Source organism: Artemia franciscana, chromosome 16 (assembly GCF_032884065.1).
Source record: "Artemia franciscana chromosome 16, ASM3288406v1, whole genome shotgun sequence".
Lineage (NCBI taxonomy): Eukaryota > Metazoa > Arthropoda > Branchiopoda > Anostraca > Artemiidae > Artemia > Artemia franciscana.
The window spans coordinates 3,872,484-3,884,688 of record NC_088878.1 but is presented as its reverse complement, the minus strand read 5'-3'; the positions used below and the strand labels follow the sequence as shown (position 1 = coordinate 3,884,688).

At 36.3% G+C, this 12,205-nt stretch overlaps 1 protein-coding gene across 3 annotated transcripts in view; it reads right to left on the bottom strand.

Annotated features, from left to right (window-relative positions):
* LOC136036922 (dynamin-like GTPase OPA1, mitochondrial) overlaps positions 1-12,205 on the bottom strand; it is a 52,732-nt gene that overhangs the window by 30,842 nt on the left and 9,685 nt on the right. For all 3 annotated transcript variants that reach the window (XM_065719307.1, XM_065719308.1, XM_065719306.1), the window contains exons 2-4: positions 8,836-8,962; positions 7,386-7,478; positions 5,968-6,060 (exon numbers count right to left, since the gene is read on the bottom strand). In XM_065719307.1, the coding sequence (XP_065575379.1) occupies positions 5,968-6,060; positions 7,386-7,478; positions 8,836-8,962 (313 nt within the window). The remainder of the gene's footprint in view (positions 1-5,967; positions 6,061-7,385; positions 7,479-8,835; positions 8,963-12,205) is intronic.

Sequence of the window (12,205 nt, the reverse complement as noted above, 5' to 3'; positions counted from 1 at the left end):
TAATTTTTGGTCTTTTATTTAATATTTTAGGCGTTTTTTTCATTGGTTTTGTTGTACTTTCCGCACTTGTTTTTGTTTTGTTTTTTTTCCTTGATCTTATTATTTTGTTCGCGCTGAAGAAGAGACGCGGTTGTTCTCTCGAAATATTCGCTTTCTGTGTTTTCTTCAGTATTTTCATTTGGCCTTTAAAAACTCCATTTTTTGATCGTTTTCTTTCTTTAGGTAAACAAATGTTTAGTAACTTACTATACACCGAATGCACAGAATGATTTAACTTCGAGAAAATTCGGGAGTAGTGTGACAGCCATCGAGACGAAGAAATATTACACTGAATATTATATTCGTCAAACTTGGAACTATTTGAAACATTTTTCCAACCTTTCTTAATCTTAGGGAAATTTTTCCCACTAAGACGGGTTTTTCTGAGATGGCTTTTATAATCAATCTTTGTTGACAGCTTAATATCAAACACTTTTCCCGAAGGAGGTTTGCCACACGCTACCCAAATTCGAAGCCAAAACTTCGCTTTATTTTTTATAGGTTTAAGCTCTGGGTGAATATTCGTTGCCGAGGTTGCTGAGTATTAATGTGACATCAATCAAGAGGCACTGCCATACCTTCCGCTTGCTTCAAACAAGAAATTATTTTTAAATAGTAAATATTCAAATCAAGTTTTTTATTCGGGCAAGGGGTACTAAGTTGTAAAAGGTGGTAAGGCACACACACAGTAGACAATGGGGAAGCAAGCGCAATTAAATAAACGCTCCAATTTGCCTTTACCCAATTTGATTTTTCGAACCATGTTTTCTTCTTTGGGGCATTAGCATGAGGAACTGAAGGCAATGTAAGTGTCAAAGAAATGGGAAGGTGGTCAATGTCGCAGTAATTTTCGTCAACATGAACCACAGAAGAACCTAGGCATGCACTTAACACACAATAATCAATATTTGATATCGACCCGGTGTGATGCACTTACGTGTAACCTATATCATTTTTGACAACAAGGTACGGTAGGAAAATTATCAAGAAACATTTCCGAACGTGGAGAAATTGCGTTTAAATCAGTATTCATATCCCCCAAAACAACCCACTGTGGACCGTTTGAACTAATGTCCTTAAGTAACTTCTGCAGCTGTGTGCAAGCTTTCCCACAAGCATTCAGGGATAGCACTGTATTTTTGTTACACGGCAAATAACAGTTTACAAGCAGAGTATTGCCTAGCCGGACAGCCAAAAAGGTTCTATCTGAAAAATACTCTACCGGAGATAAATTGGACAGTTTTTTATTTATTATGCACGCAAGACCACCGGGAGGGTGAAGACGTGTACGTCGACCACTCACCACAAAATAAAAAGATCTTTGCTTCGCTTTAGGAAATTAACGGAAGAAGAATTTAGCGGATGCCCCTGCAGGCACAAAATGTCATTAATAGAAAGCAAATAGTCAATTGAGTCATCTTTATCCTTATTTCCATTTATATGATATGAAACTATGGAAACATCCAATTTATTCATTTAAGGTTTGGGGTTTTCTTTGTGCTGTTAACAATATCACGTAAAATAGGGCACCGTAGGCTATACGAAACATGGGATATATCACAGTTGGCGCATTTGACATGGGGAATCACGTGTTGCCTCATGAGGACCAGCACATCAAAAGTATTTAGGGAAAGAACTTTCGCACGCCACCTGTAGGTGGTTGGGTGAACAGCACTTGTTAAAGCATCGTGGAAGATCATGAAAAACCGATACTCGAATTGATTCATACTCAATCTGGATGCCATGTTTCTAAGCATGGTCGAGTGACATATTATCCGTAAAACAGAGCTTTACAGAATTCGAGCTGCCAAGACGAGTAGCATCAATGATCCCAGGGACCTCCTTAAACAAAGCGAGTTCAAAATCACTTTCAATGCCTTTAACTAAACCATAGTACTTTTTGGCTTTCATTTTCACGATTGAGAAGGGTAGGACAGACTGGACAGAGACACAGAACTCTGGGGCAGCAGTTTTATGAAAAACAAGAGCTAAGAGCTCATATGGCACTTGTGACGAGGTTGGAAGAGCCAAGAGCTCATATGGCATGAGCTCTAGCAAAATTCTAAGAACCAATAGATTGAATTAAAAGGAAAATCAGAGGCTTAATACCGGTCAGGATTTAAAATAAGAGCTCTGAGACACGAGGTCATTCTAAATATCAAAATTCATCAAGATCCGATAACCCATTTGTACATTGAAAATACCTCATTGTTTTTTCCTCTCCCTTCAGCCCCCCAGATGATCGAATCGGGGAAAACGACTATCAAGTCAATTTGTGCAGGTCACTGACACGCCTACCAATTTGTATCGTCCTAAAACGTCCAGAAGCACCGGACGTGACAAAACCCAGGACCCCCCTAACTCCCCCAAAGAGAGCGGATCCAGTCCGGTTATGTCAATTATGTATCTACGACATTTGCTTATTCTACCCACCAAGTTTCATCCCGATCTCTCCACTCTAACCGTTTACCAAGATTTCCGGTTTCCCCCTCCAACTCCCCCCAATGTAACTAGACCTGGTCGGAGTTTAAAATGGGAGCTTTGAGACATGAATTCCTTCTAAATATCAAATTTCATTAAGATCCAGTCACCCATTCGTAAGTTAAAAATACCTCAATTTTTCTAATTTTTCCGAATTAACACCCCTCCCCAACTCTCCCAAAGAGAGCGAATTCAGTCCGATTATGTCAATCACGTATTTAGGACCTGTGCTTATTTTTCCCACCAAGTTTCATCCTGATCTCTCCACTCTAAGCGTTTTCCAAGATTTCCCGTTTCCCCCTCCAACTCCCACCAATATCACTGGATACGGTCAGGATTTAAAATATGAGCTCTGAGACACGAGGTCCTTCTAAAAATCAAATTTCATCAAGATCCAATCACCCATTTGTCAGTTAAAAATACCTAATTTTTTCAATTTTTCCTCTCCCTCCAGCCCCCCAGAGGGTCGAATTGGGGAAGCAACTGTCACCAAGTCAATTTGTGCAGGTCCCTAACACACCTATCAATTTTCATTGTCCTAGCACGTCCAAAAGTACCGAACTCGCCAAAGCACTGGAAATAGACCCCAAACCACCACCTACCCCAACTCCCCCAAAGAGAGCGGATCCGGTCCAGTAATGTCAATAACGTATCTAGAACTTGTGCTTATTCTTCCCATCAAGTTTCATCCAGATCTCTCCCCTCTAAGCGTTTTCCAAGATTTCCAGAATTTCTGTTTCCCCCCTTCACCCCCCCCCCCATGTCCCCGGATCTGATTCGAATTGACAATGGAGCACCTGGAGCACCTCTTTCCATATATCAAGTTTCATTAAGGTCCGATCACCCATTCTTAAGATAAAGATACCTCAATTTTCACGTTTTCCAAGATTTCCGGTTTCCTCCTCCAACTCCCCCCAATGTCACCGGGTCGGGTCTTAATTTTAAATAAAACCTCTGAAGCACAATACCCTTCTAGATATCAAATTTCATCAAGATCTCATCACCCGTTCGGAAGAAAAAATACCTCATTTTTTCTGTTTTTTCCATTTTTTCCGAATTAGTCCCCCCCCCAACTCCACCAAAGAGAGCGGATCCCTTCCAGTTATTTTAATCACGTGTCTAGGACTTTTGCTTATTTTTTCCACCAAGTTTCATCCCGATCCTTCCCCTATAAGCGTTTTCCAAGATTTCAGGTTTCCCCCTCCAACTCCCCCCAATGTTATTGGATCCGGTCGGGATTTAAAATAAGAGCTCTGAGACACGATATCCTTCTAAATATCAAATTTCATTAAGATCCGATCACCCGTTCGTAAGGTAAAAAATACCTAATTTTTTTCTAATTTTTCCGAATTAACCGTCCCTCCACTACCCTCCAGATGGTCGAATCAGGGAAACGACTATTTCTCATTTAATCTGTTCTGATCCCTGATACGCCTGCCAAATCTCATCGTTCCAGCTTATCTGGAAGTACACAAACTAGCAAAACCGGGACAGACCGACAGAAATTGCGATCGCTATATGTCACTTGGTAATTACCAAGTGCCATTAAAATTGTTTAATGACCTTTGTGCCAATTTTCATTCTGTTGAACAAAATTTAAATATTGTTCTCTGTCTGAATTGATATTTTTATTCTATGGCTTCAATTTCAGTCCCTTCCACCTCTTCATTAATATCAGTATATCGCGTGAAGCTTTGAAAATCTGAAGCGTGGATACAACCAACAAATTTCGTTTTTGTTGAGGAATGTAATTTACAGTCAGTAATTTATTTTTAATGACAGTTTTGAATAAAATGACAAGTGTGTTCAAAGCACAAGGATGCATGGCCAGTTTTTGCTCAAAAGTGGTGACAAACTGAACAAAAAAGGATGGACAGCAACCACTGGTGTGATAAGTTCTCACAGGCGAGGAAAAACTGACCCATGAAGGGTTTTGTGTTTTTTTTTTTTTTCTAATGAATGGACAGAAACCACAGACTATTCAGTCCTCCAAACAAATTTTGACTGATTTTTCAAATGGCTGTTTCCTCCCAATGTAGGTAAAACATACACTGGGTATGTTATTGTGATGTGCATGGGGAAATGGTTCACACATAGGGAATCAAGTTAGCCTATAGTCCACGTGCCAATTGACAAAAACACGCTGATTTTCATGTCCTCTGTCGTCATGACCATCTGTTTTATGCAATACGAAAGAAGTTTCTAGTCATATTGAACCTGCTGACTGCGATTATACCCAGGAATAGGTAGCTCCGAGGGGTGCTTGACCCTTAAAAATAATTTGAAAGGTTAGAAAATTCTACCTAGAGACTTTTCTATAAGTCTCGTTTTTTTTTCCATTTTGCAATGGTACCTTTTACATTGCGCCTGTAAGGCATGCAATTTTAAGAAGAAAAAGAAACTATTGGCAAAGTTTTCAACTTATTGCCAAAAATTTGTATTGGTAACAATAATTATATACTCAAAGAACAGGTGCCTTACCTGTTTACCTTAGGCTGTTCTAGTCACTCCTTGGCACTGTGCTCTTCTCACGCTTCAAAACTCTTACCTGAAAGCGTGCAAGTCTTTATTAGAGACCTAATCGACCATATTGATTTTAGTCCAAAACTGGTCAAGGAGTATGAACAGTTTTAAGAGTTTACAAATATTGCCAAACACAGGATGCTGTCCATCAGTGCAACACAACAGCTGTCTCTTGAAAAAAGCGGTTTAAAAGATTTTAGAACAGTGGGGTGATTGGTTCTGTTCCTAGGTGACCAATCTAACAACCCTGCCACTGATAGGGCTAGTCGGAAGAAGGCAAGGCCGATTTACCGTTTCATGAACAATCCCTTTTGCAAAGCATATCTATATTTTCTATCTTTCATGCTGAAGAAAATCAATGTATTCAATCTGGAGTTTAAGAGCTGAGCAGTTTGCGTTCACAGTATTCTGAATATCACCAGAACTACATTTCCCTAACTATTATAGTGCTTTTGTGAAGCCCAGTGTGATAGAAAGGGATGCACAGGAAAATGTTTTGAAACTCTCCCTGGAGGATCAGACACCCCAGAGTGTAGTTCTTCCTCTTAGCAAATATTTGAGCTTCCTTTAATAGACTTCAATTAGGAAGACAATCATTAACTTTCTTAGTTTAATGACAGACAATTTTTAAATTTGGAACAAAACATTATTTGAACAGGGTATAAAACTAATTTTAGAGACAAAACTTATTATAGGGCTTAAAAAAACTGATTACTTGCTATCCTTATAATATATCCTAATGAAGAGACTTATATAGAGATCTTTGAAGGGAGGGGAGGGCCAAAAAGATATTATTAATTTGAATAAGAAGCACCCAGAAATTCAGGAAAACTTAGGATTTCGGGGGGCCCAGGCGCCGAGGAGCCCTCTCCCCTGTGTACATCCCAGACCTATGGATTATTATTATTAAGTTAAATTACATACCAATTTTGAAATCCTTGACCGTATCTGACACTTTGTCTTTCATTCTTATGAGCGACTCTCTATACGAACCTAAAGACTCATCGCTGAGATATTCTGGGAATGAAAACGAAAGAAAATAGAAATAGACAGAGAAATAGAGATTTCTGGGAATGAAAACAAAAGAAAATAGAAATAGACAGAGAAAAAAGGAAAAAAGAAAAAAAAAGAAGAAAAACGAAAAAAATGTGAAAATCCTATTGATTATCCTCTATTGATAACCCTATTGATTATAGGAAAAATCGAGGCATGATGGTATAAAATTTATTTTAGAGACAAAAACTTATTATAGGGCTTAAAAAACTGATTACTTGCTATTCTTATAATATATCCTAATGAACACACTTACGTAGAGATCTTTAGAGGGAGGGGAGGGATAAAAAATATTAGTAATTTGAATAAGAAGCACCCAGAAATTCAGTAAAACTTAGGACTTCAGGAGGCCCAGGCGCCAAGGAGCCATCTCCCTTGTGTACAACCCAGACTTATGGATTATTATTATTAAGTTAAATTATATACCAATTTTGAAATTCTTGCCCGTATCTGATACTTTGTCTTTCATTCTTATGAGCGACTCTCTATACGAATCTAAAGACTCATCGCTGGGAATTTCTGGGAATGAAAACGAAAGAAAATAGACAGAGAAATAGACGTTTCTGGGAATGAAAACGAAAGAAAATAGAGACAGACAGAGAAAAAAGGAAAAAAGAAAAAAATGAGAAAAACGAAAAAGAATGTGAAAATCCTATTGAGTATCCTCCTATAGTAAAAAATCGATGCTTGACGGTGAAATACTCCAAAAAACAGATACGATTTAGTATTTTTTTTCCTCTGAGATTTAGTCAATTCTTCCATGCCAGGGCGGCAACACTGTTCTACGATTCGGTGAATTTCAAGAATATTTTCAATGCAAATTCTTTTCAATCAAAACCTTGCTCTAGTTTTAAAATTTCATAAAAAGTAATTTTGAAAACAGAAATAAAATACAAATACAAGATTAGTTTTTATGCAAATATTTAAGCTTCCTTTAATAGACTTCATGTAGGAAGACAGCCATTAACTTTCTTAGTTTAACGAAAGACAAATTAAAATTCGGAATAAAAAATTATTTGAACAGGGTATTAAACTAATTTTAGAGACAAAAATTTATTATAGGGCTTAAAAAACTGATTACTTGTTATCCTCATAAGATATCCTAAGGAAGAGACTTACGTAGAGATCTTTGGAGGGAGGGGAGAGCCAAAAAATATTGTTAATTTGAATAAGAAGCACCCAGAAATTCAGGAAAACTTGGGATTTTGGGGGGTCCAGGCGCCGAGGAGCCCTCTCCCCTGTGTACATCCCAGATTTATGGATTATTATTATTAAGTTAAATTACATACCAATTTTGAAATCCTTGACCGTATCTGACACTTTGTCTTTCATTCTTATGAGCGACTCTCTATACGAACCTAAAGACTCATCGCTGGGATATTCTGGGAATGAAAACGAAAGAAAATAGAAATAGACATTTCTGGGAATGAAAACAAAAGAAAATAGACATAGACAGAGAAAAAAGGAAAAAAGGAAAAAAGAAGAAAAGGGAAAAAGAATGTAAAAACGCTATTGATTATCCTCTATTGATAACCCTATTGATTATAGGAAAAATCGAGGCATGATGGTATAAAATTTATTTAAGAGACAAAAACTTATTATAGGGCTTAAAAAACTGATTACTTGCTATTCTTATAATATATCCTAATGAACACACTTACGTAGAGATCTTTAGAGGGAGGGGAGGGATAAAAAATATTGGTAATTTGAATAAGAAGCACCCAGAAATTCAGAAAAACTTAGGACTTCAGGAGGCCCAGGCGCCAAGGAGCCCTCTCCCTTGTGTACAACCCAGACTTATGGATTATTATTATTAAGTTAAATTACATACCAATTTTGAAATTCTTGGCCGTATCTGATAAAAAATTACATACCAATTTTGAAATTCTTGGCCGTATCTGACACTTTGTCTTTCATTCTTATGAGCGACTCTCTATACGAATCTAAAGACATCTTTGGGATATTCTGGGAATGAAAACGAAAGAAAATAGAAATAGACAGAGAAATAGACATTTCTGGGAATGAAAACGAAAGAAAATAGAAACAGACAGAGAAAAAAGGAAAAAAGAAAAAAAAAGAAGAAAAACGAAAAAAATGTGAAAATCCTATTGATTATCCTCCTATATTAAAAATCGATGCTTGACGGTGAAATATTCCAAAAAACAGATACGATTTAGTATTTTTTTTCCTCTGAGATTTAGTCAATTCTTCCATGCCAGGGCGGCAACACTGTTCTACGATTCGGTGAATTTCAAGAATATTTTCAATGCAAATTCTTTTCAATCAAAACCTTGCTCTAGTTTTAAAATTTCATAAAAAGTAATTTTGAAAACAGAAATAAAATACAAATACAAGATTAGTTTTTATGCAAATATTTAAGCTTCCTTTAATAGACTTCAAGTAGGAAGACAACCCTTAACTTTCTTAGTTTAACGACAGACAAATTTAAATTCAGAATAAAAAATTTGAACAGGGTATTAAACTAACTTTAGAGACAAAAATTTATTATAGGGCTTAACAAACTGATTACTTGTTATCCTTATAATATATCCTAAGGAAGAGACTTACGTAGAGATCTTTGGAGGGAGAGGAGAGCCAAAAAAATATTATTAATTTCAATAAGAAGCACCCAAAAATTCAGGAAAACTTAGGATTTCGGGGAGCCCAGGCGCCGAGGAGCCCTCTCCCCTGTGTACATCCCAGACCTATAGATTATTATTATTAAGTAAAATTACATACCAATTTTGAAATCCTTGACCGTATCTGACACTTTGTCTTTCATTCTTATGAGCGACTTTCTAAAGACTATATAGACTCTGATGAGTCTATATAGGGAATCTAATTTATTTTTCCACTCATCATATGTCTGAAAATAAAAATAATAAGGGATAAAGATGTATAGTCAATAAATATTAATGATGCAGGAAAATTGTAAACGAGTTTTCAGTATAGCATCCATAGTACTTATTTGTAAAAACCAGTATTTCTGCAATGATATACCCTCCTTTGATACTTCCAACCAGAGTAGCAAATTTCCAGAAGTTTCAAACCCTGTGTCATCGTTAGGTAGCTCTTCCCTGACGGACTTAGTTAAGAAATTGCAAGATTTCGCAAGACTTTAGCCTTCGATGATAGGCCAGCCCAGTTTACAGAAGGGCAATTTTTCCAACAGAAAAATACAGAGGACAATAAAATTTTCTATCTTGAAAAGATTTTATTGGGCTTCGATTGTTTTAATAATCGTGTAAAGAAGACCAAATACGTAGTGCTATACCTAAAGGTGATTTTGAAGAACAGGTGGGCTTAGTCTAGGCGTGAACTGCTACAGGGGAAGATTTTTTAATATAAAGTTCGTTATTTAGGGTGCGAAGTAATAACAAATTATCTGGTTTATCAAAGAATAAAAATAGAAAAAAAGAACTATCATACTATAAAAGTTCTTAGTTCTTTTATCTCCAAATAAAACATACATAGAACTATTAATTTCGGTATATTTCCAAAAGAATTTCTGACTCTAGGTCATCCTTTGGTAATTTGGAAATTCTCCAAGGATATAACTGAATTAAAGTTATGATTCAAACATTCATGGTGAGCTAGCCCCGTTCTTGGAATTACAGTCTTTCCAAGCAATATTAGGATTAAGAACAACTAGTGACCACATTAATTTTTATATTTTAAAACTACTTTATTTAAACTCCAATTGTTTTGGTAATCGAGCAAGGAAGGCCAAATACCAGTTTTTAGGTAATGCTAAGGCTATGTTGTTTTGAAGGTGAGGTGGGAGTGGTTTCAACATGAACTGGTACAAGCGAGAATTTTCAGTATTTAGTTTAGTATAAAGCACATAGATTGATAATAGATGACTAAGTTTATCAAAAACTAATAAGAGTAAAATACAATATTAAAACACAGTCTGTTTTTTTAAACGCTTTAATCTGACAACAATTAGATTTTTTCTCTATTAAATAAAAAAAAAGTTTTTTCAACTATAAGTATAAAGCAGCATCAAAACTTAAACAATCAGAAAATATTTTGTATACGAGGGGACTGTCCCCTCCTCAATCCCTCGCTATTCCCGCTAAAGTGATTTTTACGCTTCATTATTTCTTTTCATTTTAACCTTTCATGCTGCTCCTTACTTTCTGTTGAAAAACTTTTTTTTTATTTAGTTTCTGATCGTTTTCCAAATAACATCGGGAGATTCACCTCTTCTTTCATGGAACATTCCCTCCATAAACAATTTCTCCATGGAAATTTCCTCACGTGTAAAATTTCCCTTGGACAAATTTTTATTTCAGTCGAAAAAAAAGACATATTTTTTTGATATTTAATTCCTGGTCATTTTTTAAATACCATTCCCCCCTCATGGAATATTTTTCCCATAAATTCCCCCCCCCCACGAAAAGTTTATCTTGTGGAAAATTCCCCGATGTTTTTAAAACTTAACAACATTCCTCATGTAGAATTGGGAAAAGATTTCACGGAATGGGGAATTTCGAAGAAAATTCCCCGTGGAGAACTGCTCCCGCGGAAAATTCCCCATGGAGAATTGCTCCCGCAGAAAATTCCTCGTGGAAAATTCCCCATGGAAAATTACTCCCGCGGAAAATCCCTTCCCTTCATGGAGAAACCTGCCAGACAATTGCAACTGCTCTGAAAATTTTCTGGATAATTCATTAGGAATATCTCTAAATGTAAAATCGGGGGAAGGGGGATTTCCGACAACTAAAAAGAGTTTCATATAGGAACTCTGAAAAATTCCCCCAGTTTAAGATTTCCCATGGAAAGCCCCCCCCCACCCCCATGGAAATTCATCCCAAGGAGATTAATCCCCCTCCTGAAAATGGCAGTAAACATTCCAATAACAAATAGGCCTACTATATGTAAATAATGGTCAAATTTCATAGCTTACGGTCCTTTACCCAGAGGTTGTGGGGGAGGCGGTTTTGTCATCCTCAGAAGCATTGTTATTGGACCTTTTAACAATACTGAACAAAACGATTGTATCACAAATTTATTGGATGACTTTGTGAAATATGGGGTGTGGGACGGAGCTAGTTGCTATCCCATAATTTTGGCCATTTAAAAAGGGCACTACAACTTTTAAATTCCTTTCAAATGAGCTCTCTCTTAAAATTCTAGGACCGCTGGTTCGGTATGATCACCCCAAGAAAAAAAAATATTATTTTAAAAATTAACACGCATCCAAGATATTTCTTCTGGCAAAAATAAAAAAATTCTACATTTTTACAGATGGTAGCTTGAAACCTCTACAGCAGAGTTTTGTTTACAATTCGGCCGAATCACTCCTTGCTTACAGTTTGTTACCACAAGCTGTTTGACAACTTGAAAAAACTAAAAATTTGAAGACAAATGAAATCGTGCAGCTATCCTACCAAATTAATATAAATTGTGACTAAAACGCTCTGCGTCTTCATTTTATTGTTTTCAGTTAACAGAATAAAAAGTTTATTTTTCAATTTTAGGTGCATTTCCATTGGTGCGTTCCAATCCAGATGGAAATACTATTTTAAATTCTGATTTTGGTCTTTTAAAGCTTATCAAAAATATACCTTCCAATATAATTTTTTTATGTGAACGACTTTGAACTGGTTTGATCTTTTACTTTGATTAAATAGAACAAAAATCAATTGAAAGTAAGCAACCACCTTAGGACTTAAAAAGAACAGAAAATATTCCGTATATGAGTGGGGTTCCCCCCTCCTCAACCTTCGCTATTTACGCTAAAGTCTTGAAGTACTTTAAAAATACTCTCATTCAAATTCAACAGCCCCTGTGTTTGAGCAGTCTTTCTTAAAGAATTGTGCAAACTTTAGGGTAAAGAGCGAGAGTTGAGGAAGAAGCAGAAGAACCTCTTCATACACAAAATAATTTCTTTTCGTTTTAATTTCTTTTCAGTTTTTATGGCTCCTATTGCTCCTTAGTTCCAGCTGAAAAAAAATTGATTTTTAATTTAATTTCTCATTTTTTCAATCATGCCAGGAAATCCCCTTGCCATCACTGAAAATTCCCCCTCAAAAATACCTTTCTGCTGAAGGTTCCCCCCACCTAAAATACCCCCCCAGAAAATTCCCTCCGAACAATTTCC